General features: G+C 39.0%; 1 protein-coding gene across 1 annotated transcript; it reads right to left on the reverse strand.

Annotated features, from left to right (window-relative positions):
• Nucleotides 1-1,943: 1,943 nt before the first annotated feature.
• LOC107314846 (cytosolic phospholipase A2 epsilon-like) lies at nucleotides 1,944-25,974 on the reverse strand. Its single transcript, XM_015864577.2, has 20 exons — nucleotides 25,856-25,974; nucleotides 24,001-24,073; nucleotides 20,287-20,423; nucleotides 19,212-19,343; nucleotides 17,715-17,755; nucleotides 16,531-16,573; nucleotides 15,940-15,997; nucleotides 15,317-15,483; nucleotides 15,113-15,199; nucleotides 13,938-13,975; nucleotides 12,926-13,073; nucleotides 12,691-12,827; nucleotides 11,602-11,824; nucleotides 11,137-11,251; nucleotides 9,888-10,025; nucleotides 8,416-8,523; nucleotides 6,490-6,681; nucleotides 5,550-5,716; nucleotides 4,712-4,898; nucleotides 1,944-4,054 (listed from the first exon to the last, which is right to left on the reverse strand). The coding sequence occupies exons 2-20, from the start codon at nucleotides 24,026-24,028 to the stop codon at nucleotides 3,843-3,845; spliced, it is 2,358 nt and encodes a 785-aa protein (XP_015720063.1). The 5' UTR covers nucleotides 24,029-24,073; nucleotides 25,856-25,974; the 3' UTR covers nucleotides 1,944-3,842.
• Between the last annotated feature and the right edge of the window lie 1,298 nt (nucleotides 25,975-27,272).

Here is a 27,272-nt window from a genome sequence, read left to right on the forward strand (position 1 = left end):
CCTTCTTACCTGAGACAAAGCACTGCCTGGCTCCATTGTGGGTGCAGTCACGTACATGTCCTGTGTTATCTCTGGCGTTCAACTTTACATCTCCCAGCTTCCAGAAACACCAATAGCTTAGATGTCTCATACAGGTGAGTGACTATTTTATAAACTGACTCAGAGCCCCACCTCTGCCTGATTTCTTAAACTCAGCTATTCCCCTCCCATTTTCTTGTGCTGCATCTTGTGGTAAAATAAATAGGAAAAAATACTACTGCCTGTACAATGGCTGGAAGTATGCTGTTTGAGTCACTTTGCTCAATACTGGCCAACAGCAGGCTGATAACTAATGATAAGAAAAGGATACCCTTTTATCTGAGTACTGAACTTTCCACATAGCAAGACTCCAATAAGATACAGAAACAGAACATAACCAAAATGTAGATTACCTGTGATACTAGATAGGATACAGAAACTAATAGAAAAAAAAAAAAAAAAGAGGGAAGATGCTTTTCATCTCAGACTAACCTGGTTGTTGCAAAAGCCATTTTAAGAGATTCAATATTCTTGCCATTCCAAGTCTAGAGCAGACACAATCAGAGGGTGCTTTATCACTACTCAGCCCAGGCTCAGCCAGGCTGAGTCTCTTCCCAAGAAGTTGTATCCTCTTCTCCTTTCCTATGGTTCATTACTATCACCTCTATTAAGACAAAGAGTCCTGAAGCAATGACTTTCCTTAGCCTAGCTCCACCCCTGTGAATACTCCAGTGCGACTTTCCAGCTCAGGCTGACTAGCTGTAACCCGGCTCCTGTGCCTGACCCAATGAACCCTGCCAGCCAGACACAAGATCTATCACCAATGTAGAGCTCTTGGGTTCAGCTGCAAACTGGCCACTGCAGTGGGACACTTACCTCTGCCTCTTCTAGAAGCCAGCTAACCCATATGCCATCTACACTGGCATAGCTTTCAGCTCACTGGAAAAGGATTTAAAAGGGCATCAAAAGCTGCTGCATCTTCAGCAGGTCATAACAGATCATAACTATGGGAGGAAGAGAATGCTTTTGTTTCCTTGTTCTCCTGCTGTACTGCCTATGAACAAAAAGTTATTTATGTCCTGAGCACTTCTGAGCTTATTTGTTAAAAATAGTTACTAACAAACACAATTCCCATGCACATTCCCATACTGCACATTCCCATGCAAACTATTGCCATCATCAAAGAAGACTTAGTAGAATAAATTTTTGCTATAGGCTATGTTGTTTCACAATGCTGTGAAGAATTTTGTCTACCTACATGTGCCAGCTGCAGTTATACAGTTTGATGAAATGCATTTTTCACTAGGTCAGAGCAAACTCTTGGCAACACCAACATCCTCCAGCTATGGTTAAAGTCAGTGCATTATTCTGACACCTCTTTGGAAAGCTTACTATAAACCAGGACTGAGGCTCTGAAAACATCGCTCCCACAATGCCAACAGCCAAAAAAAACCTCAGACAAACTGACTCTGTTCTGTACCATCACTCATCTCCCAGAAAATTAGGCGTGCCAGATGAGAAAAACCAGGGGTGCTGCTCACATCTTGCCAAGATCAGAAGGAAAGGATACACCCATTGGAGCACCACGCTGTCCCAAATTCATTGGGGTATTCAGAAGAAAATGCATAAGCTGAGGCAAAGCAAGACTGAGGTTTCCCCTGGTGTGGGGAAGGCACAGTCACTATTCCTCCATTTTCACAAAAGGCAGTCCACATCAGAGATGGCCCTTTGCAGGTGTCGTGGGACTGTGGCTCACTCTGTAGCCCTGCAGTCATCTTGTTCATGATGCTCACAGCAAGCACTTGGGACACTGTGATGTTCTTTGCTAAAAACAGTTTCACTTTCCTGGAACAAGGAACACACTGTGAACCTAGAGCATATCACCGAGATGCTTGACTATGTGGAGCAAAGCAGAATTTCACATCTTGAAAACAAGCATTTATTGTCCAATACTGTTTACACAAAACATTTGTATGTAGCCAGTATTTTCTCAGAGCTGGGGATGACGCAAGTTTATCACAAAAAGCACTCTATTTTTTGACACTGGAGAATTCAGGTTCCAAAGGAGGTAATTCCCAGGGTTATACACAGAGCACAAAGCAGCACATTTCAGAATATGACTTGTGAAACTACCATAGAACAATAAAAAAGTGTGTGTATTCATTCAAAACTCAAAGATTTTTACATGTTAAAATGTACACCCTGACTTTTAGCTTTGCAATGTCATACTACAGATGCACCATAAAAGTAGTTTTATTTGACATTCTCAGTGATAAAAGCATTGGAAAAGTAATTTCAAACTCATTTGTAAATAAAATTTGTCCTTTTTTCTTGCCAAAACGAAAATCCTAAAAGGCATCATTTTGCACCAAACCAAGCAGGTTATTTGGTTGTTAATGAAGCTTTCAGGTTAAGTTCCCCAGGCTGACTAGGTAGTTTATCTATTAAAAGCAAGTTTATGTTTCAAAATAAAGGTGTGATGGAAAATATTAACATGAAAAGTTTTGACTTACCGAGCACTTTTCCATGGTTTATTTTAGTCTCATATTAGGACATCTAGTTAACTTGTCTAGTTAATAGATTTTCCACAAGAATAGTCTATCCTAAGTGAATCTTCAATTTGATTTACTCTTGGAATGGTGTTTATAGATTCATAATCTTTGCTGCTCATCCTCAGGACTTTCAAGAGTTCAGAAAAATCATTTTCCATAAAAGGAATTAAGAAGAAAGATTGAAAATGCAAACCTGCAACAAACGGTGTGGGTATTTTTGTGCTGGATCCACACAGGGCCTGTTCATGTTGTTTTAACTCTTTCCTGCCTGTGCACATTTTGCTATAAGTAAACAAATGAGTGGTTTTTGCTGATGAATGTCCTGACATAATTATGCAAATTCCCTTGAATTAAGCAATACTTCATTCTCAAGCGGAAGTAGAATATTTTAATTTCAAGTACTTTTTGATTTAAGAAAGAAAGTTTGATATGAGAAATAAATCAATTTCCCAGTGTTTTTATTATTATTAATTTTAAAGATTCAAAATAAGATCTTGATTTTTTTAATCTCATCACAAACAATAAAAATTGGCAGAAATTCAGAGGAGATTCTGATATGACCCAATTAGACCTTTTGCTGAGGGAAAAACAAACAAACAAAAAAACCAACAACCAACACTGGAAAAATCATACGCTGCTTCCTCCCAGGTTGTTCCTTCTGATCTATGTGTGACGCATTCACAGCCCAAGATTCCTCAGGAGATGGACATGATTCACAGTGCTAGCTGTGTGCACACACTTGTTCCTGTTACCTTTCCAACCACTGTCTGCTCTTCAAAATACTTGCAAAATAGAGTTGACTCAGGGATCTGATGCCAGATTGCAACTGGGATTTTCTTCATTTTCCAGGTTTGATACATGTTGTTTTCCATGAAGAGAAATTGTAGGGAGAAGACATTCATATTCATGTCCCTTGTGACCTGTCAGTGTGTTAGCAAGGTTGTACTGCTGTAGCACCTTGGTGTTAGAAAATGTTTTTCTTATATATCATAAGATAAATTAGGCTTAAAATAAGACTATTTTTAAAAATCGAACAAGAAGTTTAGGTAAAGAGTGTTCTACAGACAACCTTACTTTAGCAAACAAAGCATACATAAAGTTCTCCCAGGCAATGTTCTTGCCTAAAGAAACCACTTCACAGCAATGAAAAAGCCCCACTGAGCCACATGGAGCAGTTTCCTTTTGTAGTGCAGAACAACCAGTGTTCAAAAAGCTGTGTTCTTCTGGCATGCTAGAAAAAACTGTTCCGAGAAGACACAGGCAGCTGGATAGTTAACAGCACATGTTTTGTCTTCTCCTTTGCATTGCTGTTTGCAAGGACTGCATAATCATATCTGAGTTATTCAGGATATTGTATTCACTGAGGTTCAGCAGCCGGCGGTAATTCTCATCAGTATACCTGACCGAGAACATGCAGTAAGGGGAACACCGACTGGTCAGGTCGAGTTTTCCTTCCTCCATCTCTGAGCAACAGCGCTTGACACCTGGACAAAAAGAGAAGTTGCTGATGTCGAGTATCTCAGTCAGCAATGAGATATTTCCACAGCAGAGAAAGAGGGAGTCTTTCCTCCAGGAGAGAATTCAGGTTTTAAATGAACCAATAATGCAGTCACGTGTGGCTGCCTCTTGTTAAAGTGCTTGCCCAGAGCTATGAGGGCAGAAAAGAAAAGCGAGGGACAGTATTATAATGTTTATCTGTAGCTTGCTCAACAGTTGTTTTATTAAAGTCATGGTTCAGGCAAGGATATCAGCATCAGAGGTCTCTTCAGTCACCACTGCCAACGTACCAGTAGGCAACTGGTCCCCTGAGCAGCTGGGACCTCTGCAGACCCTGGATGATGGAAGGAAGTTGCTACTTACAGAATAGCATCCTGATTTCAGTCTCAAGGAGCTTGCCACCTGGATCCATCCCTGCATTTGCATTTTTCATGTCTAGCAAATTCAGCAAAAGCAGAATTTTGAATTTTACCTCCCTGCTACCAAGAAGTAAAGCAAGTGTATCCTAACAGCTGGCAGTAAAGGAGAGAAATACAAAGCAGGGGGCCTGGGCAGGAAAAGAAAGAGAGCCCCCAGACTCCACTTGAGACTGAGAAGTGGGGAGTGCTGTCTTGTTTGATGCTTCACCCCAGCTTGTATCTTACCGGGTGCTTTGTATTCCTGGAAGGTATCATTCACAAGTGGAAGAAAAATCACGATAGGGCATCCTGGCGAATCTGAATCTTGGAAGACGTAGCATTCCTTCAGGTTTTTCTTATCTTCATCACTCAAAGAAATTTTTGGGAATGGGATTTTCTGCTCCGAGTAATATTTGCATGCCTTATCTAGAGACTGATATGATCAGCATTAGAATTCAGCCTGCCTGTCCTGAGGCCCCCAAAATGAATATCTATTATTAAGGTTTAGTGACATGGAGCTATAGGGTGGGTTACTTCTCGTCAAGGGTTGCTATACACACTGCTACCCCACGTATTAGTGTACCACATGGATTAGTAATCTCAAGCTTTCAACCCAATAACAGAATTGGAGATTTCATTCAGGATTCTGCTTTATAAAAGCAGAAGAAATTCTGGGGGGTTTAGGGTAAATCAAGTAGTGTTACAAGTGGAAAAGTTTGTGTTCGATAAACTACATAGAATTAATCAGAAAAATCAATCACAGAAAGAAAATGTGTAAGATATTCTACTACATGCTTAGAAGCCAGGAAGGCAAAAGATAACAAATTTTGAATGTGCAGTTATGTCCGTACAGGGATTATGGCATACATAAATGTAGGACTGACATCACAGCTTTTGAAATGAGGATTTAGACCACTCTCAGCAGATTCAGTTCTCCTTTCCTTGAAGAAGAAATCACAACCTCTTCTAGCATTTGAAGAAGGGAATACAGTAGTTAAAAATTAAGCAGCTAAATTAATGAGGTATTCTATGTTCTATAGGCAAACAAAACAAGACAGTACACTGTAAACATGATCCTCCTTACCGATGTATGAGATCCAGTAGTATAACTTAAATATATGATGACATCTACTTCCCTCTGTCGCCTTAGAAGTGGTGGACTGCTGGTATTGATGAAAAATCCAGCATCTATCATGCCCAGGTGATCAGGATTTTGCATCAGCTCATTGGGACGTGAGTCTAACACGGTGTCTAGAAGGAAAATATTTACTGGAATAAGAAATGATCTGATGCTATTTTGATGGGAAACAAACATCAAACAAACAAAAAAACCATGATGTTGAACTAGCCATCTGTTAGACCTGGTTTAATTTCATTGTTGCAATAGATAAATAGCAAATAGACATGAGAGGGACCTCAAAATACCACCCAAATACACATTCTTAAAAATATTCAGTATTGGGATTCCAAGCAATCTATTTCAGTAATTTGCCATCCATAAGTTATTTTTAGTATTTAAAGTAAATTCCTTCTGCTTCATTTCAATCATTGTTTCATGTTGAATCAATCTCTGATATGAAGAACAAAATAACCTTTTCTTTTTTATGTATAGATTCACGCTTCTCTCTTGTTCCACTTCTCTTTGGACTACAAAGCCAAATTTCTTTCAGACTTTCTCTCATAGGTTATATTTTCTGTGACTTTTTCAGTCATATCTGCAGTTAGAGACACAGCCTTGCTGAATTAAGGTATTTTCCATGCTCTCATTGTTACTTTAAACTTTCTTCCATTGGTGGCAAAACTACTCTTTCAGTATGGGCCACAGACATCTCAGCTAAACTACATAAAAACATGCTTATATTTTAAAACAAACTTAAATACCTGGCAATTCTTAGTCTCTTTTCTCCTTTCAGAAAAAAAAAAAAAAGATAATTTGTTTTAGATTTTTTTTCCCCATCAACAGATTTCTTTCAGAATTCCATCCCAAGACCACCTGGATATGATGTCTCTTAAGTACTTTTTACCTTTCCATTGACAGAAGTGCTCATTTTCGAAGTAGTCATTATGTAGCTGATAACCCCTCAGGAAATTGTGATGCTGGGCAACTGAGAAGCGGTCAGTCAAAGCACCCCGAAGAGCATTGGACAGATTGCCAGGGGGTGTATACACACGAGTTCTTAGCTCATGGGGCCTTGTAGGCAACACTGGGTCTTCATCTAGAGGAGGAGATAAATGTTTATGAATAATTAATTCATTTTTGTTTCTGGTTGGAATGGTATGTATTTCTCCTCTACTCAGCCCTGGTGAGGCAACATCTCGAGTACTGTGTTCACTTTTGGTCTCCTCACTACAAGAAAGACACTGAGGCCCTGGAAGATGTCCAGAGAAGGGCAGCAAAGCTGGTAAGGGGTCTGGAGCACAAGTCTTATGAGTAGTGGCTGAGGGAGCTGGGATTGTTTAGCCTGGAGAAGAGGAGGCACAGGGGAGAACTCATTGCATTCTACAACTTCCTGAAGGGAGGTTGTGATGAAGATGATCAGATGGGGCTTCACCTCTTCTTTCAGTTAACAAATAGGCCAAGGGAATGGCCACAAGTTGTACCAGAAAAGGTTTAGACTAGACATAAGAAGGAACTTTTTCTCTCAGAGAGTGGTCAGGTACTGGAACAGCTGCCCAGGAGGTGGTGGAGTCCCTGGCAGTGTTCAAGAGGTGTCTGGATGAGGAGCTACAGGATATGGTTTAGTGGTTTGCTGTAGCTACGGTAATGAGAGGATGGTTCAATTAGATGATCTTGTAGGTCCTTTCCAACCTTGTCATTCTATGATTCTACGATTCTCAGAGTTTCTCTGATCATAGTCTAAAAGAAAAAACATAAAACTGTTCTGAAGCAGAATAGGCGCTGCTAGATAAAGATTTGCTGGTGATTTTGAAGTCTGGCCTAAAGATGCCTCATCAGAAGCCATCTCTAGTCCTGAAAAAGGAAGACCTTAAGGGAACTAGACAATTCCTTCAGTTAGAAGGAAAGTTGTGTATCCACACATGAAGATTCTATTAAATAGAAGAAAGCATGAATAAAATGGGGCTAAAGTATATCCTCTCACTCAACAAAAGGGCATCACAGGATCTACCACAATAGAGGACAGCTTCTACCCAATAATAACCCACTGCTACATGAGTATATGCTTAATCAGTAGAATGAGAGTATCCCAGGAAATACATTCATACTTAGAAATTACAGGAAGTTTCCAGGGTGACTACATGGAGGCACATGTAGATGAAAACCAGAAATGGCACAAGGGGTGGTTTCTTGAAATCACAACCTGCTATGCCAGACCTGGTGGCTGAGAGTGCAACAGGAGAGATATTGCAGTTTCTATAACTGCACAGACGTATTCCTTCATTTTCAGGATGTGTGCAATTAGAGCTACCATCATGTTAAATGATTTAGCAATAAAATTGTGGTTTTTGTATTGCTTCAGAAAACACCCTCTGGGCCTCATTTATCTCTGAGCCAGGATGAATCCAATGTAATAATTACTCTGTTGAGTAATAAAATCAAAATCCAGGAAATATTGATCACCCAATGGAAATACAGTTTGATTTCCTGCACTCGCAGTAAAAATAACTTTACTCTCTGACACAGTATTTGTTCTGTATGGCTGAGTGATAATGAGCAATGACAAAACATTTCCTGTGATGTGTGACCCCTGTAAGGCTACCAAGACAGAACCTTCCAATCAATAGCATTTTCATAAGATTAATAATTACAGCAGTATTTCCCTATTTATTTTCTTCCTCTCAGTTTTCAAGTTGGAAGAGGGAAGTTGCCTTTTATTTCCTTCTTTTTAATAAGATCCTACAATTCTGGACTCAAAGTAGTTGAAAGAATTATATCAAAATGCATTCAGAAGACTAAATAACCATAATTGAAAGGTCTAAAAATTTCTCACCAACTTCATCAATTTTGTCTTGAGTCCATCTGTGCCAGAAATCTTCTGAACTGTGAGACAGTCCCCAGATTTGTAACAGGTTCACAGAAAAAATACTGCTCCACATACCTATAAAGAGAATTATTGACCATTAGAACACATTTTAGCAATAAACTCTTTTTTTTTTTTCTTTTCTTTCTCTTTTGATCTCCTAGATTCATTTTGGAATGGCCATAACTGAAATATTTCGAAACGCTGAGGCTCTCCAATTTCTCTGTAAACCTCTGTGACCTCAGTTTCTGTTGCAGTCAGTTCTGTCCCTCATCTACTGCATGACTTTGCTGCACAGTAAAGAAATAACAGAGTGGGAGAGAAGTAAAACCCATTCAAGGAGAAAATTGAGAGCTCAGATAATGCAGACATCACAAAAACATCCTTTTCATCCCTGTCTTTCTTATTCCAGATCCTCCTTTTCTACAGACACTCTGGTCAGCTTTCATGAGCCCTAAATCATTTCACAGAGGGAAGAAGTGCCTGCTCAGACATTTAGTTTATAAGAGAAAAACTCACACCTTACCGTTTAAGGACTCACATACTACATGGTCTTTTGCTCTGCTGTGTGCTCTTTCTTCTGGCCAGGATTTTCCCTCTCAGACTTTTCACAAGGGAACTGATAGCTTTGCTGACAAAATACAGCCCCTACAATTCCACCTTTTTATCTGCCATTGTTAATTTAAATACATATTCTAATCAATCTACTGTATTTGTGCTTCCTAATTTTCAGTGGGACACAGAAACCAATGCAGCATGTACAGTAATTAGAAAATGAATTTCCCAATAGTAGAGCAGGTTAAAAGGACCTACCTGAAAGCCAGCATTTTAACAGTATTCCCTGGGGTACTGCCTATTTAACACCACAGCATGTGTACTGTAATCAAGGAGCTTATAAGCAGTGTGAATGTAAAAAGAGGTGACTGAAACCAAACTTGCACTGCTCTGTGTTCATCTGTTGGTATGTCATCAATTCTGACTACTCTGGTCTAATTCCTTGATAAAGCAGCTGACTGCCTTTACAAACAACCCATTGGGCATTGACCAGAGGACTTCATAGACCCTTTGCTTCTGGTTTCATTTTTAATCCTGGGCAGCCTACATCTCTAGCACGTAGGTTTCTCTACATGGGACTGACGTTATACCTCACAGTGGAAGTACAGCTGCATGTTTCCTGCAGTGTCAAAATGTCTGTAAACTGGAATGCATTCAGAGAAGAATCAGAAGTGTAGAAAATATGTGAAACATTCCTGACAGTGGAAGAAGGAGATTCATGTATTTCATCTATAAGATGGAATTTCAAACAGTTTAAGCATACCAGAGCAGTGATAAGAAAACAAAAAAATAGATGAGGGATCCTATAGCAGCAGTGAGTAGGTCTGACCAGAAATGTCCACTTGCCCCACTAGTCTCTGAAGAGCCAGATCAATGCAACACTTCACCTTGCAGGTAGCAGATCCGAGATTCAGGCAGCTTTTTTAACATGCGTCCCATGAAGAACTTGCTTCCAAAATTTTCTGCAGGGATGAACGCGCCATACTTCAGCAGCCCCACCTCGTAGGGGGTGAACTCTACCCACTCTGTAATACCAACACAAAAGGACACTTTGAGCTCTCTCAGGCTCTCAGCTGGGTACAGAACTGCTAGGACATAAACCAGTCTGACTTCTGTTTGTTGTGCTGTCTTCACAAAGCCTAACTGGTAAACAGCCACCTGCAGAGCCAAGCAGCTGAGCTCAGATGTGGTGGCAATGGGGTTTCTTTAATCACAGGGAGGTAGGAGCAGTCTGCCCAGTGATAGTGGCAAAGGAAGGACAGAGTGTATGTAGTGAGCATGGCAAGGCTCCAGCCCTTAACACCCCATGTGTAGAACCAGTCAAGCATGCACTGGATTTCACTTTGCCCTTGCATCCATCACCTCTAGGTGGGAGTACCTCCTCTGTTATCAGTACAGTTAATAGGATGCATTTCTCTCCCTTGAATAATTCAGGTGTGTTTAAATATGGGTACTCATGTCTAGAGGAATGAGTTTGTTATATGTGGCCAGTTAAGCACCCTATGCAAGGTACTAAGGAAGGTAGTACTAGTTTTTACTTTCTTGGATGTCTTTTCCTAATGAGGAGAAGCTGTCTGACATGACTGCAGTGTGAGCAAAGTCTGGGACAGAAAGGCTGTAGACCACATTTCCTTTTCATTTTCTTTTTTAACCTCAACCATAAAAATTTGGGATGAATTTATTTTCCTCCTCCCAATCTAGATTTTTCTGCTTATGAAAAATCTAATCAAAACAATGAGCAAAGGAAAAGATTCAGCTGGGAGTAGGCCAGATGCTTTTCCAGTCTTTATTATAACTATGAAGTCTTTCTTATTAATTAAAAAAATGAAGCACTTAAGATACGGGCATTTACAAAAAGCAGTATTTGATTCTCAGACAAATTCAATACTTTTTTACTCTAGGTGCTCCATCTAATATCTCCAAAATGGCTTTTCTGGCAGGATTTTGATTCTGTATGTCTAAAATATTGAAATAGCTGATCTGTAATAGCTCTTGTATTAAAATTGCATTGAGGTAATGGCTGTTTCTCCATATAACAGCAAATAAACCAAGGCTACCAAGCAGAGAAGAGCAAATCAAATCACAGGAATCCAGTTGCCAGTTTTAGCACTACAGGATCTGAAATACTGCCCATACCTTTGAAATCCTGAGTGCTGTAGTTGTCCCGAACACAGACTGACACATAGATGGGCAGTGGGTTCTGGCCATCACACAGCGCTTCTCGTTGATCTGAAAGTTTGTGGGGGTCTTTCTGGTTTTGAAGAAAAACTGTTATGTCAGAAGAGGTGGAAACAACTCAGCTCTTTCTGTATGTGTAATCTGCACTTCAGGTAAAGTGCCTGGGAACACATCTGATTTTATCTGAAGGTTAGCCAGAATCTAATGGCACTTGCAAAATAAGGCTGCATCAACAACCTATTCTAATTACATACACTTTGGAGATTATTGACAATAAAAATGTCCGAGCATTTGTTGACACAGAGAACTTCACTCTCTTTGGAGGTATGGTCTTTGAACTGATAGGCAAATTTTCTCTCTATTCAGCAGAAATAAGAATAATAAGTAAAAGCAGTTCACTAAGAAAAACAATATGCATCATACCCCATCGTTTAGTATGTATTCAATCATAAGCCCCCAGAGATCAATAAATGATGTCCTGTATCCCTCTTCTTTCCGCTGACAGAGCTGCTTATTGTAATACTTCATGCGATCCATAGAGAAGCAGCCCATCTTGCATTTGGTTGCGTGTTTCTGGGCTTCACTAATATGTGAGTCAAGGTCCTTCTGTGACCAGTAGGCATCCCTGTATAGGTTGGCCATGGTCCTGGAGAAAGATAAGGCAGGTAAGAAAAATTAAGAGGAGCAAAAGAACACTTCAAACTTTCTGCTTTTGGGGACAGAGGTCTGCATTTAGGGGTTTATATCTGTTTGTACATGCTTTATTTTTGGTGCTCCATTCAACTGAATGATCTTTCCAAATCCTCAACAACTGTTTTAGAGATACCCTTGAAGGATACGTTATATACTTCTTAAAGTTCTTAACTGTTTTATGTTTATAAAGACAGATATGCAGCACTATAAGCAGTAAGATCCCCCAGGCATAAACATGAAGAAATAGACTGATTTTTTTTCGCTTGTTTTATGGAATCATGAAACAGTTCACATCAGCCACTGTCTCTTCTTTTTGTATCACTTACTGTTAATCATACAGTATCACTATACTTTATTTTAATCAAAGAACCACAGAATGATGTAAGATCATGTAGTTCCAACCCCTCTGCTCAAAGCAACCTGGAAAAAGTATCAAGAGTGATGCTAAGGGCAGCCTTACATCCGCAATAAAAACTTAGAGAGAATTTTGACAAGTATGAGGCAAACATGTGTAATTGTCATACGCATACTGAACTGCTGTAAAGGCTCAATTCAAAAGTACAGTAAAGAACTGCTAATCCAAAATTGTACATAAAGTCAAGCTAATGTTTAATGGTCTGTAATTGAGAAGCCTTTAGCCAACCTAGTTTTTCAAGCTCACTTTCAAAAGAAGAGGCCTAAGAATTGCTTTAGCAGTTTTTTGGAGGTTACAGCTTCCAGTACCAGGCTCCTCCTTGGTAGCTATCAGTAGCTCTGTGACAGCAGCTCCATGCTAAAGCATCACCCTCAAAAAGACCCTCTTGCATGTTCTGGCCTTACCATGTGGTACCAGACAGCCCACTGATGTAGGTTACACAGTCCAGAAGATTTAATTTCTTGAGTCCCATGAGACTGCCATATAGTCCTGTCATTGACTTTAATCCACCACCTGTCGTGATGATAGCCACAACAGGGACCTGTTGGAGAGTGGAGAATGGGACAGTCACACTGATGGCACTCAAAAGCCCTAGAAATTCAAGATCCAGCCCCACCACCCTCACACACACATACATACTTCATGATCCTGTAGATCCTCTTTTAGGTGAAAAACATTTTTCAGGGCACTTGCTACATATTTCTTCCTTTTGCCCAGGAAAGCCCTCTCATCTGAACATAAGTCAAACCCAAAGCGCATGTCCAGATCTTGCTGGCACGAACAGTTACTAAGATAAACACAGGCACATATTTTACGTATTAACAAACTCACATATGCAGATAGACCCAAGGTAATCTACCCTTCCCTTCAAGCAGGCTTATGCAGTGTGATAGGAATGTGAGAATATTCTAACTATTTTTGAAGGAAAGGAAACCATATTAATATTAATAAGATTAACGGGTGGCATTCTATCCCATTAGCAATAACTAATTAGGAAATAATATACAGCATTTTAAAATGAAATACACGTACGTAGTCTAAAAGAACTACCAAATTCAAAAACCTATTCAGATGTTCTAAAATGATGGTATTGAGTTCCCCTTTCACAAGGAATCCCCAATTCTCGTTGCAAATCTAAGACCAGTTATCCAAATGTTGGCAGCGGCAGTGGGAGCACATCCCCCTCTAGCGGTGAGCATCGCTGAGGAGAAAAAAACTGAATTCAGAATTAAATTACTTTTCTCTTTTGCTTTCTAGTTAGGCATAAAAAGAAAAGATCAGCTGCCCAGTGGTGCTTTTTACACGTAGTAATGGATAACGTGAAACATCTTCATGTTTCCTGAAGAGTTCAATGTTTGTTCACCTCTTTTTTATCTTGTTGTCATTTTCTGTTTCATTTTTTTAAATAAATTTTATTATTTTTCTGAATTTCAGAGACTGAAATTAACAAAAAATAATATTATGTGGTCAAAGTCAAAATAGTGCTAAAATAAATACATGTTAATCAGCACTTATTGCTGAAAGTCAAATTCTAAGCTTAATGATTTATAATATACTGCACACGTTTTTCCATTTGCGTACATCCTTTCCACGTGGTATAAACAATGTCAAAATCAATAGCTCAGATCTTTAGGAATAGAATACCCCTTACCATCTTTCTGCTTTCACATTCAAATCAAATCTTTTCTCCTGAAAAACAAATTTATAAACAGTATGTTTTTATTTCCATTTGAATGTTTCTTTTTCCCATTTCTCTCCCGGGGTCATTGCTTGACTTAGAATACAGCAAGGTTTGGCAATAACTAAATCAAATGTCTGAGATTTCTGCATATATTTTCAAGACCATTCATCTATTCTCTGTGGAATATTCCTACCCACAGATACCAAGTGCTTCCAAGCCACACTAACAAACTTCGTACAAAGGATGCTGAGATTAGTGCAGTAGCAATTTCCTGTGTTATTCACAAACTTTTTGCAGCATCCTGAAATACCACTTATTGTATGCTTCCCGTTCTTTATGCTCTGGCATGCAACAGATCTTTGACCTCCTGCCCAGAGTCCTGCAGTGAAGAGACTGAAATTCTGCACTCATTATTTCTCAGATTTAATTCTGCCTTAAAATTATTATTGCAACCTTCATACTGTTAGTTAACTGACAAAGGTTGCTCTGTTCTAGGGGAATGCCTTAATGGCCCTGAAATCTGATGTTCTCTCACTTCACATGTGATTTTCCCTGGACATCTGTAGGTGTCTCTTCTCACTAACACAATATTTTACAGCAAGGATCTGCTTCTTCTTCTACTTCTTATTAGTTTCTTCAATTAATTTAATCAAATGTTATACAGACATATCTGCTAAAAGCAATATTCTCATCATATTATTTAAAATTCACATATGAAGTTTAATATTTTTATTAGATTTATTTTATTTTAAATCCCTTAAAGGAAATAATTTACTGTAGGCAGATTTATTGTCTTTTCCATAGCTTGTGTTCAAAGGGAAATTTCTCTTTGGACCTTAAGCAAAAGAGGCATCCATGAACATGGATATGTGTATGGAAGGAATCATGATACTTTTTTAAATCATTCTATCTGATACTCTATCTGGCACGTGATGGAGACAAATGGAGGAACAACTTGCTTCTATGGAGAAAACGGCCACAGAAACAGAGTTCTTGTTTGTTAGAGTTATGAGAAAAATTCAGAATATTTCTCAGCCTTTTGGCAGCCATTTCTGGGGAAACTTGTGGGACAGTATTATGGGGCCTTGCAGAAGGAATGATTTCTATTTGAATGACATTTTGTTAATCAAGAAAGTGATGCTCACCTCTGCAATTGTCGTTTTCTTTCCCATAGGCAGTGAATTCAGCATCAGCACTGGGGATCCTGTTTCTGTTCTGAACCTGCAGGACCACTGGGAAAACAACAGTCTTTAGGACAAAAACAGTCATGGGTTTACCTTCTCCAGCTCCTCCCACCTTCTAGAGAGTGATTTATGGTCAGTTCAACATTAAGGCCACTTCCAACGTACAGGGTGGTAGCGCCTCTTCTTTGGCAACATGACATCCAGTGTTGGCTCAGCATACTTGATATAGTGGAACTTGGTGGGACCTGATGGGCTGACCACTCCATCAGGGCCCAGTGTGATATCCTGTGTCCCTTCGAAGGATCCTTTCACAGTAAGGGAAAGCTCCTTCTCTGAAAAAAAAAAAAAAAGAAAGCAACTCACAGAACAAAGCATAAGAGAAATTCAATATGATTAAACTGGGAAATTGTGCTGTCTTGATTAAAGGTGGAGTGCAGATGCTGCAGTTGTACAGTCTGGACCACAACATTGCCTAATGTAAAGGAGTGCAAGTAGCAAAAGGAAAAAGGAAAAGCTGAGACTTTTTTTTTGAAAGAGGACTCTACATATTCTTACTGTTACATACAAGTGAGATGTCAACTTTCATGCAGTTCTAACAGGTTTGTTGGCATATATCTAAAGGATTATGGGATACAGTCATCGAAGTTTATAACAACATAATGAATTTGCCTGGTGCTAATTGCACTGAATAATGCAAATACTGTTCATTTCACCAGTTCAATATGTTATATGAAATAGACATCCTCTCACTAGTAGGCTCTTGCTAGATACCAAAGCAATAAACTTACTTGACTTTTTCTGCTGCTTCTCATTCACTTCCACTTCCAAGCAACAAAGTTCACGACACTGTAAAAGACAGAACAAGAATAGGTGAGAAAGATCATCACATTTTCTGGAAAAGCATTGCTATTAATAGTGTTTCGGGGGGATTGTTTGTTTCTTTTATGGAATTCACATCTCTTTCACACTATGTAAGTATGCCTATCTAGTGTTGAGCTTACCCACTGGGCATGGTTCATCTCCCTTGGAGGGAATGAGCTAGTTAGGTTATCAAAAAGTGGTTTCACAGTCTCTTTATGACTGTGCTTAGATAAACAGAGGTATGTAATTGAAGGAGCACTAGTACCAGATGAAAATGGGGGGAAAGTGTGTGCCTTGAAATATAGAACAGACAGGAAATAATTGGATACTATTGTTCATTCACCAATGAACAGGGAAATAAAATATTCCATTCTCAAATTATCTTAATAGGAAAGGAGGGAGAAAGAATAGCATACTGGCTATCAAACAGCTCACAGTTCTGCTAATGCCCAGGATTTTCCTATTCCTCTGTATTAAGTAAACAGTTACAGAAAATTTCTTAAGAAAAAGACACATACCACTAAGACTCCATTTGTAGCAATGCTTTCATAAGGACTGGACCTTTGATATAAAAAGAAGAACATGGCTTTTTAGATCAAACAAATGCCCACCTATCTTTGTTCATGATGTTGCTCTTTCTCCCCCTTAGAAGAGTGAGAGCCAGAGGGACCCCAGCAGCTACGCAAGAAGCTCCTTTCCATGCTTTCCTGAACTGATTACTGCTCTGAGGACATTTGCTCCAATACCAAAGCTGAATGATACATGTCATGACTAATTTTTTCTTTATTATTTTTTGCAGTGCAACATCATGATCATCTAAAATGGAATCTGTGGGGAGGAAGTCAAATTTTTCCTGTCACTGTAACACAAAGCACAGATATTCCACCAAGAACTTGCTATAACACATGCATATTACTGCAGGGAAAGAGAGCTTTGTGTACTTGCTGATGTGCAAATATAATCAAAGGGGCAGAGGATATGAATTATATGGAGAAAAAACCTAACCATGCTGGTGGGAAAAAAAAAAAAAAGAAAGAAAAAGAAAAAAAAAAAAAAAACACCGCAAAAACCTGAACTAGAATATCAAACACATTGGCATTTCATTGAGCAGGGAAGAAAGAGAATTTGCGGGAGCAAAATGGTGCTACAAGAGAAAAATTTAAGGATACAAGGGAAACCTAAGCAAAATGGTTCTGCCCAGAGCTCAAAAAAAACAGGCTTGAAAAGATCAGTATATTTGCGTGTGTGTACACATAAAGCTTATGTGTATGCACTTCTGGAACATCTTGCAGAAGACAAAGTCTGACACTGCTGATGGAAGAGATGATGCTGGGAAATATGCTCTGAAATACGCTAAATACAGAACAGGCTGGCAGAAGGGATCAGCCAGGTGTTTCAATCCAGCAGAGGCTGCAGTAATTGTACTGAAAAAGAATCACACACTGCCACTTTGCCCCCCATACCTTAGATATTTATAGACATGGACCAGGTCCCCTCTCATTCTTCTTTTCTCAAAGCTAAACAGACCCAGTTCACTCAGCCTTTCTTCATAGGGGAGATGCTCCAGGCCCTTCACCATCTTTGTGGCCCTCATATTGGTTTTTTTAACAGAAATCCCACAAAGTGTGGAACCCAGCACTGTTTCTGTGTTTTAGCAAACAGTCACTGCTGCATTTTTTAAGGAATCAGCATTATCACTTACAAGGTCTCCAGTTTGAATTCAACTTCCAGTTCCTCCTGGGCCTGAAAACAAGAACAGGAAATTAAAGGAAGCAATGTGATGGTTTCTCCCTTGCCTAAACCCAGGTAACAGGTATACAATATTGAAATAATTGGTTGCAATGTACAGCCTGTGATAAAGATACCAGTGTGGAACATCACAAACAACCATTTAAAATCAGATAGTTTCACGATTCCTTCCTCACCTACTTCCTTCTACTAGGTATATCAACACAATCTGTGTTTTTACCTCTTACTGAATATGCTCCAGTAAGATAATTTGCAACTTGTTCTGCTATCTGAATTCTGCCTTTCCCTCCTACCTATTCCTGGCTCTATTTTGCAATGATGAATTATCCTTGCTATTAGCTTGGAAATTAAAGGTACTTTCCACTCATCACTTCTTACATGGTAAACAAAGACTGATATTATTGAGTAATTTAGTTAGAGTTATGAAACTCCCTGCAAGACAGTGCTGATATTTATAAGTTATTTGTAAGCAACCTAGTTTGGGCACCAGAAACAACTTGTAGCAAGAAGTTGTAAGATATTTCTCCGATCTCATCTATAGATCTTAAAGGAAATCAAGTCTCTTTTTCCCATTTTACAGATGGGTAAATAAGTTACTCATAGCCTGGAAACAACGCTGGTGCCCAAACAATCGTCTGCTGGCTTTGCACCAGCTAAGGTAGTGCATTGCAGAAGACATTGCTGGGATACAAATGGGCTATTTCAGCTTTCCTTCCTGGCACAGCTTCAACATGGCAGTAGATAAAATCGAAGAGGCAGAGGGCAGTGGCTATGAATTACATGGGGAAAAAAAAGTCTTTACAGACTACTCATTCTGCAGCAGATGTAGAGCCTCGGTATAGCTCAGAGATAGCTAGATCAGATTCCTCCTCTGCATATTGCACTGTTTCAGATATACACTCCTTAATCATTTATAAAAACACAAGGGGCTCAGGCTTTCCAACCCAGATTTGTGACCACAATTTTTGCTTACATTTATGTTTTGAGTAGAAGTTAACATACAAATTACTGGGATAAATGTTCCATTATGGATTTAGAAATCTGACTCCAAGTTTTTGGAATTGTTCTGTAACTCTCTACTAGTATCTTGATTGTTGTATTTTAAACCGATTGGAATCAAGTAGCTTTTGAAGAAGAATCAAATTGGAGCAGCAGTTCCTGAGTTCAGTCCCAGGATATAAAACAAGGATACCATGACAGGAGTACCGACTAATGCTGACTTGTGGCAGTCAAGTAGCTGTAGCCAAAAAGGACTTCTTCATGGAAGATACCATAGAGAAGGATTTCAGTAGACTTCACTAGAGACATGGAAGGAGGACAAAGCAGTGCAGTGCATAGGGCAGGAAACCGAAACATTACAATTTATGGATAAGTCTTGAAAACTCAAGTATCTGTGCCCTTTATACCCCCTCCTGCCAGATCTTACAGACACCAGTCTCACAGAGCTTACCGTTGAGCTGGGCTTGAAATACAGGAGCACTGTTTTCTCAATAGGAAGTTTAGCAATATCAAAGAGTGTACAGAGGAGGTGGTCATCTGGTGTAGCAAAATCCTCATCATACACTGTCAGCTCCAGCACATTCTGGGAAGATAAGGAGAGGGGCTTTAGAGTTTCTAAAGTCTGGATACACTGGCTATAAAGAAGAAGGAGTACTGAGGATGTGTGTGAGAAGTTGAAGAATTAAGTGTCACCTGGGAGAAAAGTACTATAATTTTAAAATGGATTCTTCCCCTGTGCAGCTTAACTGCTACAACATGAGTAATACATTGACTATACTTACACAGCAGCTTCTTCATCTCCTGAAGTTTCTACCTACTTTGCACTAGCTGCTATGAATCCCTTAGTTTCCCTAAAACCTGAGCAAAGTGCTCAATCTCTGACCCTCCACTAACATTGGGCCAGATTTCATGATGAGAGCTAAACAGACAGAAACCATCTTGAATTAAACACTCTTAAATAAAGCCATTTTTTCATCATGCCATACTACTGCAAAAGTCAGGTTTTTTAGATTGCACTTCAAATATAAAGAATATATGTTTCTGGGTACACACAAGGCTTATTCATCCACTTTGCTGAGAAGATACTAGGGAGGATATATCAGAAGTGGATGCTATCTGCTGTTGCACCTCCTCAGTGTTCAACAGCACATTAGTTGTATGGCACACCAGACCTCATTTCCCTTCACATTATAATAGTTGAGCTGCAATGAAAGACCATGCGAAGATGGAGTTCTACAAGAAATCTGAATTCTGTGACCTCTTATTCACATCATTTCCAAAAAACTCTACAGAATCAATATTGCTTATTTAAGGTCTAAGGTTTTCTGTCCTAATTTAACTCCGGACTCTGTAGCTATGCCTCTATGAACAGTTTAAATAGAATCACTGAATGTTTCCAGGTGCTGGAACTCATTTAACATTTTTAACAGTCCCTTATCTCTCTCTGTACTGAACTCCTGGGACAGTTCAGGGGATAGGACCCACCAAACTCAGACATCTTCAGGCAGACAAATTTGGTTCCTTACCTTGACTTTACTCTGAATCCTGAAGTAGAAGGTTTCATTCCACACTGGGTCATTGGAGTTCCTTACTGTTTTGGTACGGCACTTTTCAATTGATGCTGTAGGCAGCCACAGTGAAACATAGCAATCAGCCTGGCTTACTGTGCAGGGAAAGAAACAGAGCATTGTTAATGTGAAAGTAACTAATGCTGCATAAAACTAAAAAGGTGACTGTATGGTACTTACAGCAAGTATTTATTTAAAGGCAGAAATGCCTGAGGTAAGGCAACTTCTTCCAAGATATTTTCTGAGAGGGAAAAAGCACGCGGATGATAAGATGCAAAACTTTTTGTCACATGGACAGTTCTTAATAGTAAAATGAGCAGACACCATGTAATGCAAAAAGTACCTAATTCTGAGATTGGGCATCCTTATATAGAGAAGCACAAGTGATGCTAACAGTAAATGGAAAGTACTCTTCAGCAGAAGGTAAGGACTGCAGGCAGGTCAGAGGAGCAGAGCTTGCACTCCACTTATGGAGAAAAGCAAAAACTCTCCTCACTGCAGCCTCTTCTGGTCTTAACCAGCTTCCACATTTCATCTTGAAGTAATATATAAAGGTATATATGCATATTTTGTATTTATAATATCTATAATACTGTGTATAGCATTTATAATAGTTGTATGTAGGTGTACGTATTACAGTTATACATATATTGTACTTATATATATGTAAGGGTCTGTCAGCAGCAACAGTCATCCTTGTCCAGAGTGCCATCTGCATATCCTCACTCCTACCTCCTCCACCACTTTTCTCTCTTTGCCTCCTTCCCTCTACTTTCTTTCTGACTCTGTTAGCCAAGGCTACCTTCCTGCTCTCTGTTCAAGCCCACAGATACTAATTAACCCAGTAGCATCTGTTTCTCCCACACAGACAGCACAGCACAATGGGCTTCACAAACTGATGACTGTGAGAATATTAATTCCCAGGGAAGTATCTTTTCTCTTCAGACATTTTGTTTGAATACCATATCTCTTCATTTTCTGCTTTCTTTATGTGCCTAGCAATTTTGTATCAAGCTCTGGGAGATGTACTCAGCTCTTCACAATTCCCATGGGCATGGATGAACATTAAGCAGCACCAAGAGCATCATTAATAGACAGCAGAGAGCAACTGCAACATAGTTGTTGCAGATTCACAGCAAGTTGCTAGGAGACTGACTACTAAAACTGAAAGAACTGGCTGTTCATCCTAAATGCCTCCCCAGTGGGGTTATGTCAATTCAGCCTGGTCAATTTGGATGCCCTGTACATTTTCCTTGATGATGCACATTTGTACACCTTGAAGGAAGAACAAAATGTCCCACATGCATCTTTTTCAAGTAAAGGAGTTGATCTAAGACCTAGCTTTAAGGACCACTTGTCAAATTCCAGTATTTAGTTCACACATGTTCAGGAATTATGTCTATCTTGGATGACTACTGCTACTCTGAGGAAGTTTCATCTGGAAAAGGTTAGCTTTTGCCAAAAATGAGAAAGAAAAAGAAAATAGGCTTTATTCACACTAAAAACAAAATAAAATTCATAATAATTTCACTGCCAAAAAATAACCCTTTCCACCTTTCAGCAGAGTTGAAGAAACAAGCAAACCTATGGTGAATCTGGTGAATACGTCCCCATCAGAAGCTTTTTTACTGATTTGTTTCTATACGACTGCTAGTTATTTTATTTTTGGGATTCTGATCTCAGAAATTCTATGCACATAATTCTTAAAAGAGTTTTGAAATTGCTAAAAATCATGTTTCATACTCCAGAAGCAATGATACTAATTTTAAAATGTAATTCTGTATGACTACTGTATGACTTTATGTTTATTACTGGATATCGATGCCTACTTAGTCTTAGCTTACAGAGTACTCTGCTCAACTGATATGAGTCATCATTCTTGCATATTAACTGTGCTTTGAGATACAAAGCATATCAAACAGTCCTTAATTATATGAGTGGGTGCCGGAATACTAGTCAGCTAGTATTTAATTCAAAATATTACTTCAGTTCTACTTGCACAACATCTTTCTGCAACCTGATTATTTGTAATTCCATCTTTCCACCTGACATGCAGAAGAGAGTAGACAAGTCCTTGATGAAATTTTTCTGTTTTATTGCATCATCACACAAGTGCCACAGGCATGGGCAGGGAGGGAGGTGCAAATGTAGAGAGTGTGACCCAATGATACAACCTAAGATATGGCATTTATATCTCTCTCAGAGCTGTGACACAGGAAGTCCTCTGATACACCTTCTAGAAAAACATGACTACCACATGGCAAGATGGAAATAGTATTGCACAGTAAATCTAAACCTTTATCTTTCAGAACTTGTTCCCAGGCTCTTCCTGTACATTAGGCTGTAGTGCCAGCTGCTATCATTCATACTGAAATAGAAGAATCTAAAGACTGCAAGATTATAGTTTCCCTTCTATGCTCCCCTGAACCTAATTTCTTTCACCCTGAAGCTGCCCTTTCATGAGTGGCCTCAAGCAGAACTGCTAACCGGTCTATTTTGTGTTTAATACATGGCCTTCTTGCACATAGGCATAAAGCATGTTCTTTAACTCCACAGTGCTGGTTTTCTTTCCTGCTCTTGTCACTTCTCTGCCATATGACAAACAACTGCAAGTCTGTTGTACAAACATTAGAGATGTGATGAGGAATCCATCTCTCTGCACCCGCTTTGATAGCCTTTTGAGAGTAATCAGTTGTGACATTTGTCTGAACATAATGATTTTAGAAACTTTTGTTGTTGTTCATTTTATCTGTGTCAGAAACTTTACTGTAGGGGACAAAAACATTTGCTTTTGTCAGTCACTCTTCTCAAGGTTCTACAACCTAATGGCAAAATTATCCCTTGCTTTTGGAAATATGGGAAGATTGTCATGATAGCAGTGATAGGTTTAGCAGCAGTAAGGGCACCTGGCCATAGTAGCATTCGAGAAATTGAGACTGAAAGACTGATGGGAGAGAGACAAACAGATCCACCAGATCTACTCCACCAGGCTTTTTATATGTGTCAGTCACATAGAGGTACACTTAGAGCTAGGGGGTGAACATGCCATGAGACAGAGCAAGAAGGATCAGTACACTGAGCAGTGACTGCTCAGCAACTCCTTGACTTCATTTCTGCTTATTAGGAATTAAACTTCATAGAGAATAGCAGTATTATATATACTATATGCTTTCTATAAATGTATGAGAAAAAAAATGTTAATTTACTAGTGGGCATAAGGATTCATCCATACACATAAAAACATTCCTTTCTTTGGGAGAAAGTACTTATTCTCAATAGCACATTCAGCAGAACAGCAGGAAGTAACAAGGGCTGACCTGGTTTGTAACAGTTAAATAAACACTTGATCATTTTAGAAACACTTGCAAAGGGATACTGAACTGTTATTAAAGCAAACTTGTTGCTGGTACCCAAGATATCATTTAACTTCTTTTAACAATACACCATTTTATGTACTATATATATACTTTCATTTAACCATTTATCCTTGCATGATTAAATAGATCCTGGCTTATGGAATAATCAGCCAAAGTGATTTATTTATTTGGATAAATCCCAATGATATCAACAACTTGAATTTTCTGATGTTTGCTTTTGTATTTACAGTGTCCAGTTATCTCTGAAGTACTTTCAGGAAAACAAGATGTTTGTAGGAACAGATGGGATACTTACAAGCATCCACACGCTGGAGATTCCTCATTCGGATGATCCTTACAGTCAGCAGGTAGCAGGGAGAGGATTCTATCTGAAGAGCAAAGATAGAATATGGACTATGAATAAATCTTCAGCAGGAAAAATAGCAACAAATGAGCAAGCTAACCAAGTGCTACAAGACCATAATGCATTCAGGAAAAATTCTGCCAAGCATCTTGCTATTCTGCAGAAGAAAACCTGCAACAATACAGCGTAAAAGTGTGGTGCAAAGACAGCTGCAGTGGGTCAGAGCAGAGAGCTCAGGACCCTCTGGCTCTGTGTTACTGGTGGGTCTGAAAAAGACAAATGCAGAGCAGTGTTTCCTATAACCATTCTCCAAGTCTTTTACGACTTGAGGTTTAAAGACTTTCTAAGCCAGATGTGGTTTCTTTGTATTTCACATAAGCACCTGCTATTAAAGAAGTATTGTTTAAACATTTTGAACATTTAGCCAACTTTTTAATATGGAATCTGGATGGTGTATTATAGCAAAGAAAGGAAGGCATATAACTATATCAATTGATACTGCATGCAAAATGCTTTCAGATCTCCTTACTCAAAAATCACTGAGGTCAGTTATGTGACACAGCTACAATAAGTCTCTTGAATAAATGCTTTGTAAGCAGCACGATAGAACTGTCAAAATGCCAGCAGTCCTACTCAATGTTACAGTCACTTGAGGTAACAACCTACGAGATCCCGTCATACAAAAATGAGCTCTGTGGAGAACAGCAGTCAACTCTCACCATGAACCCTAAATAATGCTCACAGAGAGGTGTTTTTCACCTTTGCCTTAAAAACAGCTGCCCCATAATCTCTCTCCCTCTCTCTTTTTTTTTTTTTTTTTTCCTTTATACTTCTACAGGACAAAAACAAACAAAAAAATAAATAAAAAATAAACAAAAAATCAGTCATAAGTAGACTTTTTCTAGATCACAAGTACAACATAAATTAATGGCAAAGAACTATTTCCAAAGGATATAAAGGCTACAGAGTTAGGAATAGGTTGCCTTTGGGAATAAAGTAAACACTCTCTCCAAAAACCATGCAGAAGGGAAGTGCTCAACATCCTTCAGTTCTTTTGAATACTTCAGTCGTAATCTTCTGTAAAACAAGTCTCTCTAGATTTTGTGACTGCAGGCACTTCTTCCCATTTACTACAGAGGATAACGTGATTTCCTTCTCCCAAGGAAGGTGATTTCCTGCTGCTTTATTCCAAAAACTTGCCTCTGGCTCAGTCATATCTGCAAAAGTCTACTCTTAACAAAGCCAATAAATATATCAGCATTTCCTGAAGCTGTAACACATTGTCATTTCCTCAGACTCCTAGAAACATTTCCACCTGCACAAGTGGTTACAGCGAGGCCATCCAAACCACTGCCTTTGACAATTGCAATTTTTATAAACAGGTTTCCTCCCATGTAGAAGCATCCTTCTATTTCTATAGCATTCCAGAGACTTCCTAGAGTGACTATAAACAAGCAGACAAAATTGATGCTAAGACTGATAAACAGTGGCTGGAAGAACCTCACTTAAAACAATATGTGAACTGCTGCCAAAAACTTTTTTTTTTTTTTTTTTTTTGTAGAACAGAACAAAAAGAATTTTATTTCCAGAAGGGAAAACAATTAATTATCTTCTGTTACAAAAATTACTTTTCCTATGTGTGTTTAAAGTTCTCTCTTCTTTTACACTTTATGCTTTGGTAAAGAGTTACACAGAGATCTTAAAAAGGAGTTCTGCTGGTCCGCCTCCATGTACTGCAAGAAATTCTCACTTTCTACCTTTATTTTTAGTACTTCTTCATGAAAATCTCCTTCATCAATCTACCCACCTTCTATTTCAAGCATTCTCAAGAAAGAAAAAGCATAACAGGAACTGCTATGTTTGCAAGCAATAACCAATGGAGCAGTATGTCCTCACAGTTACCCCCATGCAAAGACACTGGCTCACCTTTGCATACCAGTAAAGCCATATTAATGCAGCTCTCCACCCAGTTAATTAACACTACTTCTTAACTGGGTAATTAGCAAAGGTGGAACACCACACTCACATGCTAGGAATGTGCTTGGGCACCCTGGAACCGAGCATATGCCCTAGAAGGCAGAAACTGATTGTTTGGCAAGATCTGCATAAGCATGGAGCAATTCCTGCAGCTGTTTATCTCACAAGAACTCAAGGATGGTATAGGGTGCTGCCAGCTTATGCATCTGTTCCAGTTGTGCTGGAAGCTCCCTTGCTTGAGTAAGAACTAATGGATTCAGTATTTGCAAAGCAACTTGAGATTCTTATCTAAGACACATTCTGGAAGTGTTTATCTTTTGTTGTTCGATTTTTGTTTGTTTGTTTCTAAATGATAATCAGTTGCTGTCATCTCATCATTTGTCCCTTGGTTCCCAGGTAATGATTTTTTAATGTGCTGGTCAAATTTCCACAACTGACAGGGGAAAATCAGTCTCAGACATGGGTTTCTCAAATAAACATCATAAGGTTTCACAAAACATCATAGAACCCACAGAAATCTGGTGCAGCACTCACGCTGCAGGAGAGGCAGGTGCCACAAGCCAGCAATTACAGAGAAGAAACAGACAGCAGCTGGAGGGAACCCATAACAGCTCCCTGGCAGCCCTGTGGTATCAAAACCAAGGAGAACAGAAATCACCTGAAGGTCAGGTCCCATTAGTTCTTCTGCTCTCTGGAGGGTTTGCTATTCTAATTAATTCCAGTAACTTATTAAGCAAAATTAATGTATTTAAACAGCAACTGTGGCAATTGTAACATGATATATTGGGGTTTAGTTATACAAAGAAAATACCAGCTATGTATGCATAAAGAAAATAGGTGGCCCAGGGAGATGGTGGAGTCATCACCCCTAGAGATTTTCAAGAAAAGGGTGGATGTCACATTGAATGACATGGTCTTCAGTGGTCACAGGTGTGGGTTGATGGTCATCTTAGTGCCATTTCCAACTTTAATGATTCTTTGATTCTATGATAAGGATGTAAGTCCTGTTATTCAATCTATTTAAAACCTATCACAAACTTTTTACATGTAAATATTATTACTGTCATCATGCTACACACACTGAGGAGCTTTTTGCAGTGCCTTGCATAGTGGAAGACACCAAGCAGAACTGAGTCCTAGAGCAAGGAAGAGCATGCTACAACTACTGTTTAATGCTGTCACCAAATAACATTTTTAATAAGAGCAAGACTGAGGTGGCTGGTCACTTGTTTCACTGATTTTGGTCT

This window comes from Coturnix japonica, chromosome 5, assembly GCF_001577835.2.
Source record: "Coturnix japonica isolate 7356 chromosome 5, Coturnix japonica 2.1, whole genome shotgun sequence".
Taxonomy (NCBI): Eukaryota; Metazoa; Chordata; class Aves; order Galliformes; family Phasianidae; genus Coturnix; species Coturnix japonica.

Excerpts from the sequence above, each read along its gene's own strand:
- LOC107314846 (XM_015864577.2), bottom strand. The coding sequence starts at position 24,028 with ATGAGGAATCTCCAGCGTGTGGATGCTT. Across the intron at positions 15,200-15,316 it reads AGAAGAGGCGCTACCACCCT|TGGTCCTGCAGGTTCAGAAC; the intron begins GTACGTTGGAAG and ends TTGTTTTCCCAG. Across the intron at positions 6,682-8,415 it reads AGACAAAATTGATGAAGTTG|ATGAAGACCCAGTGTTGCCT; the intron begins GTGAGAAATTTT and ends CTCCTCCTCTAG.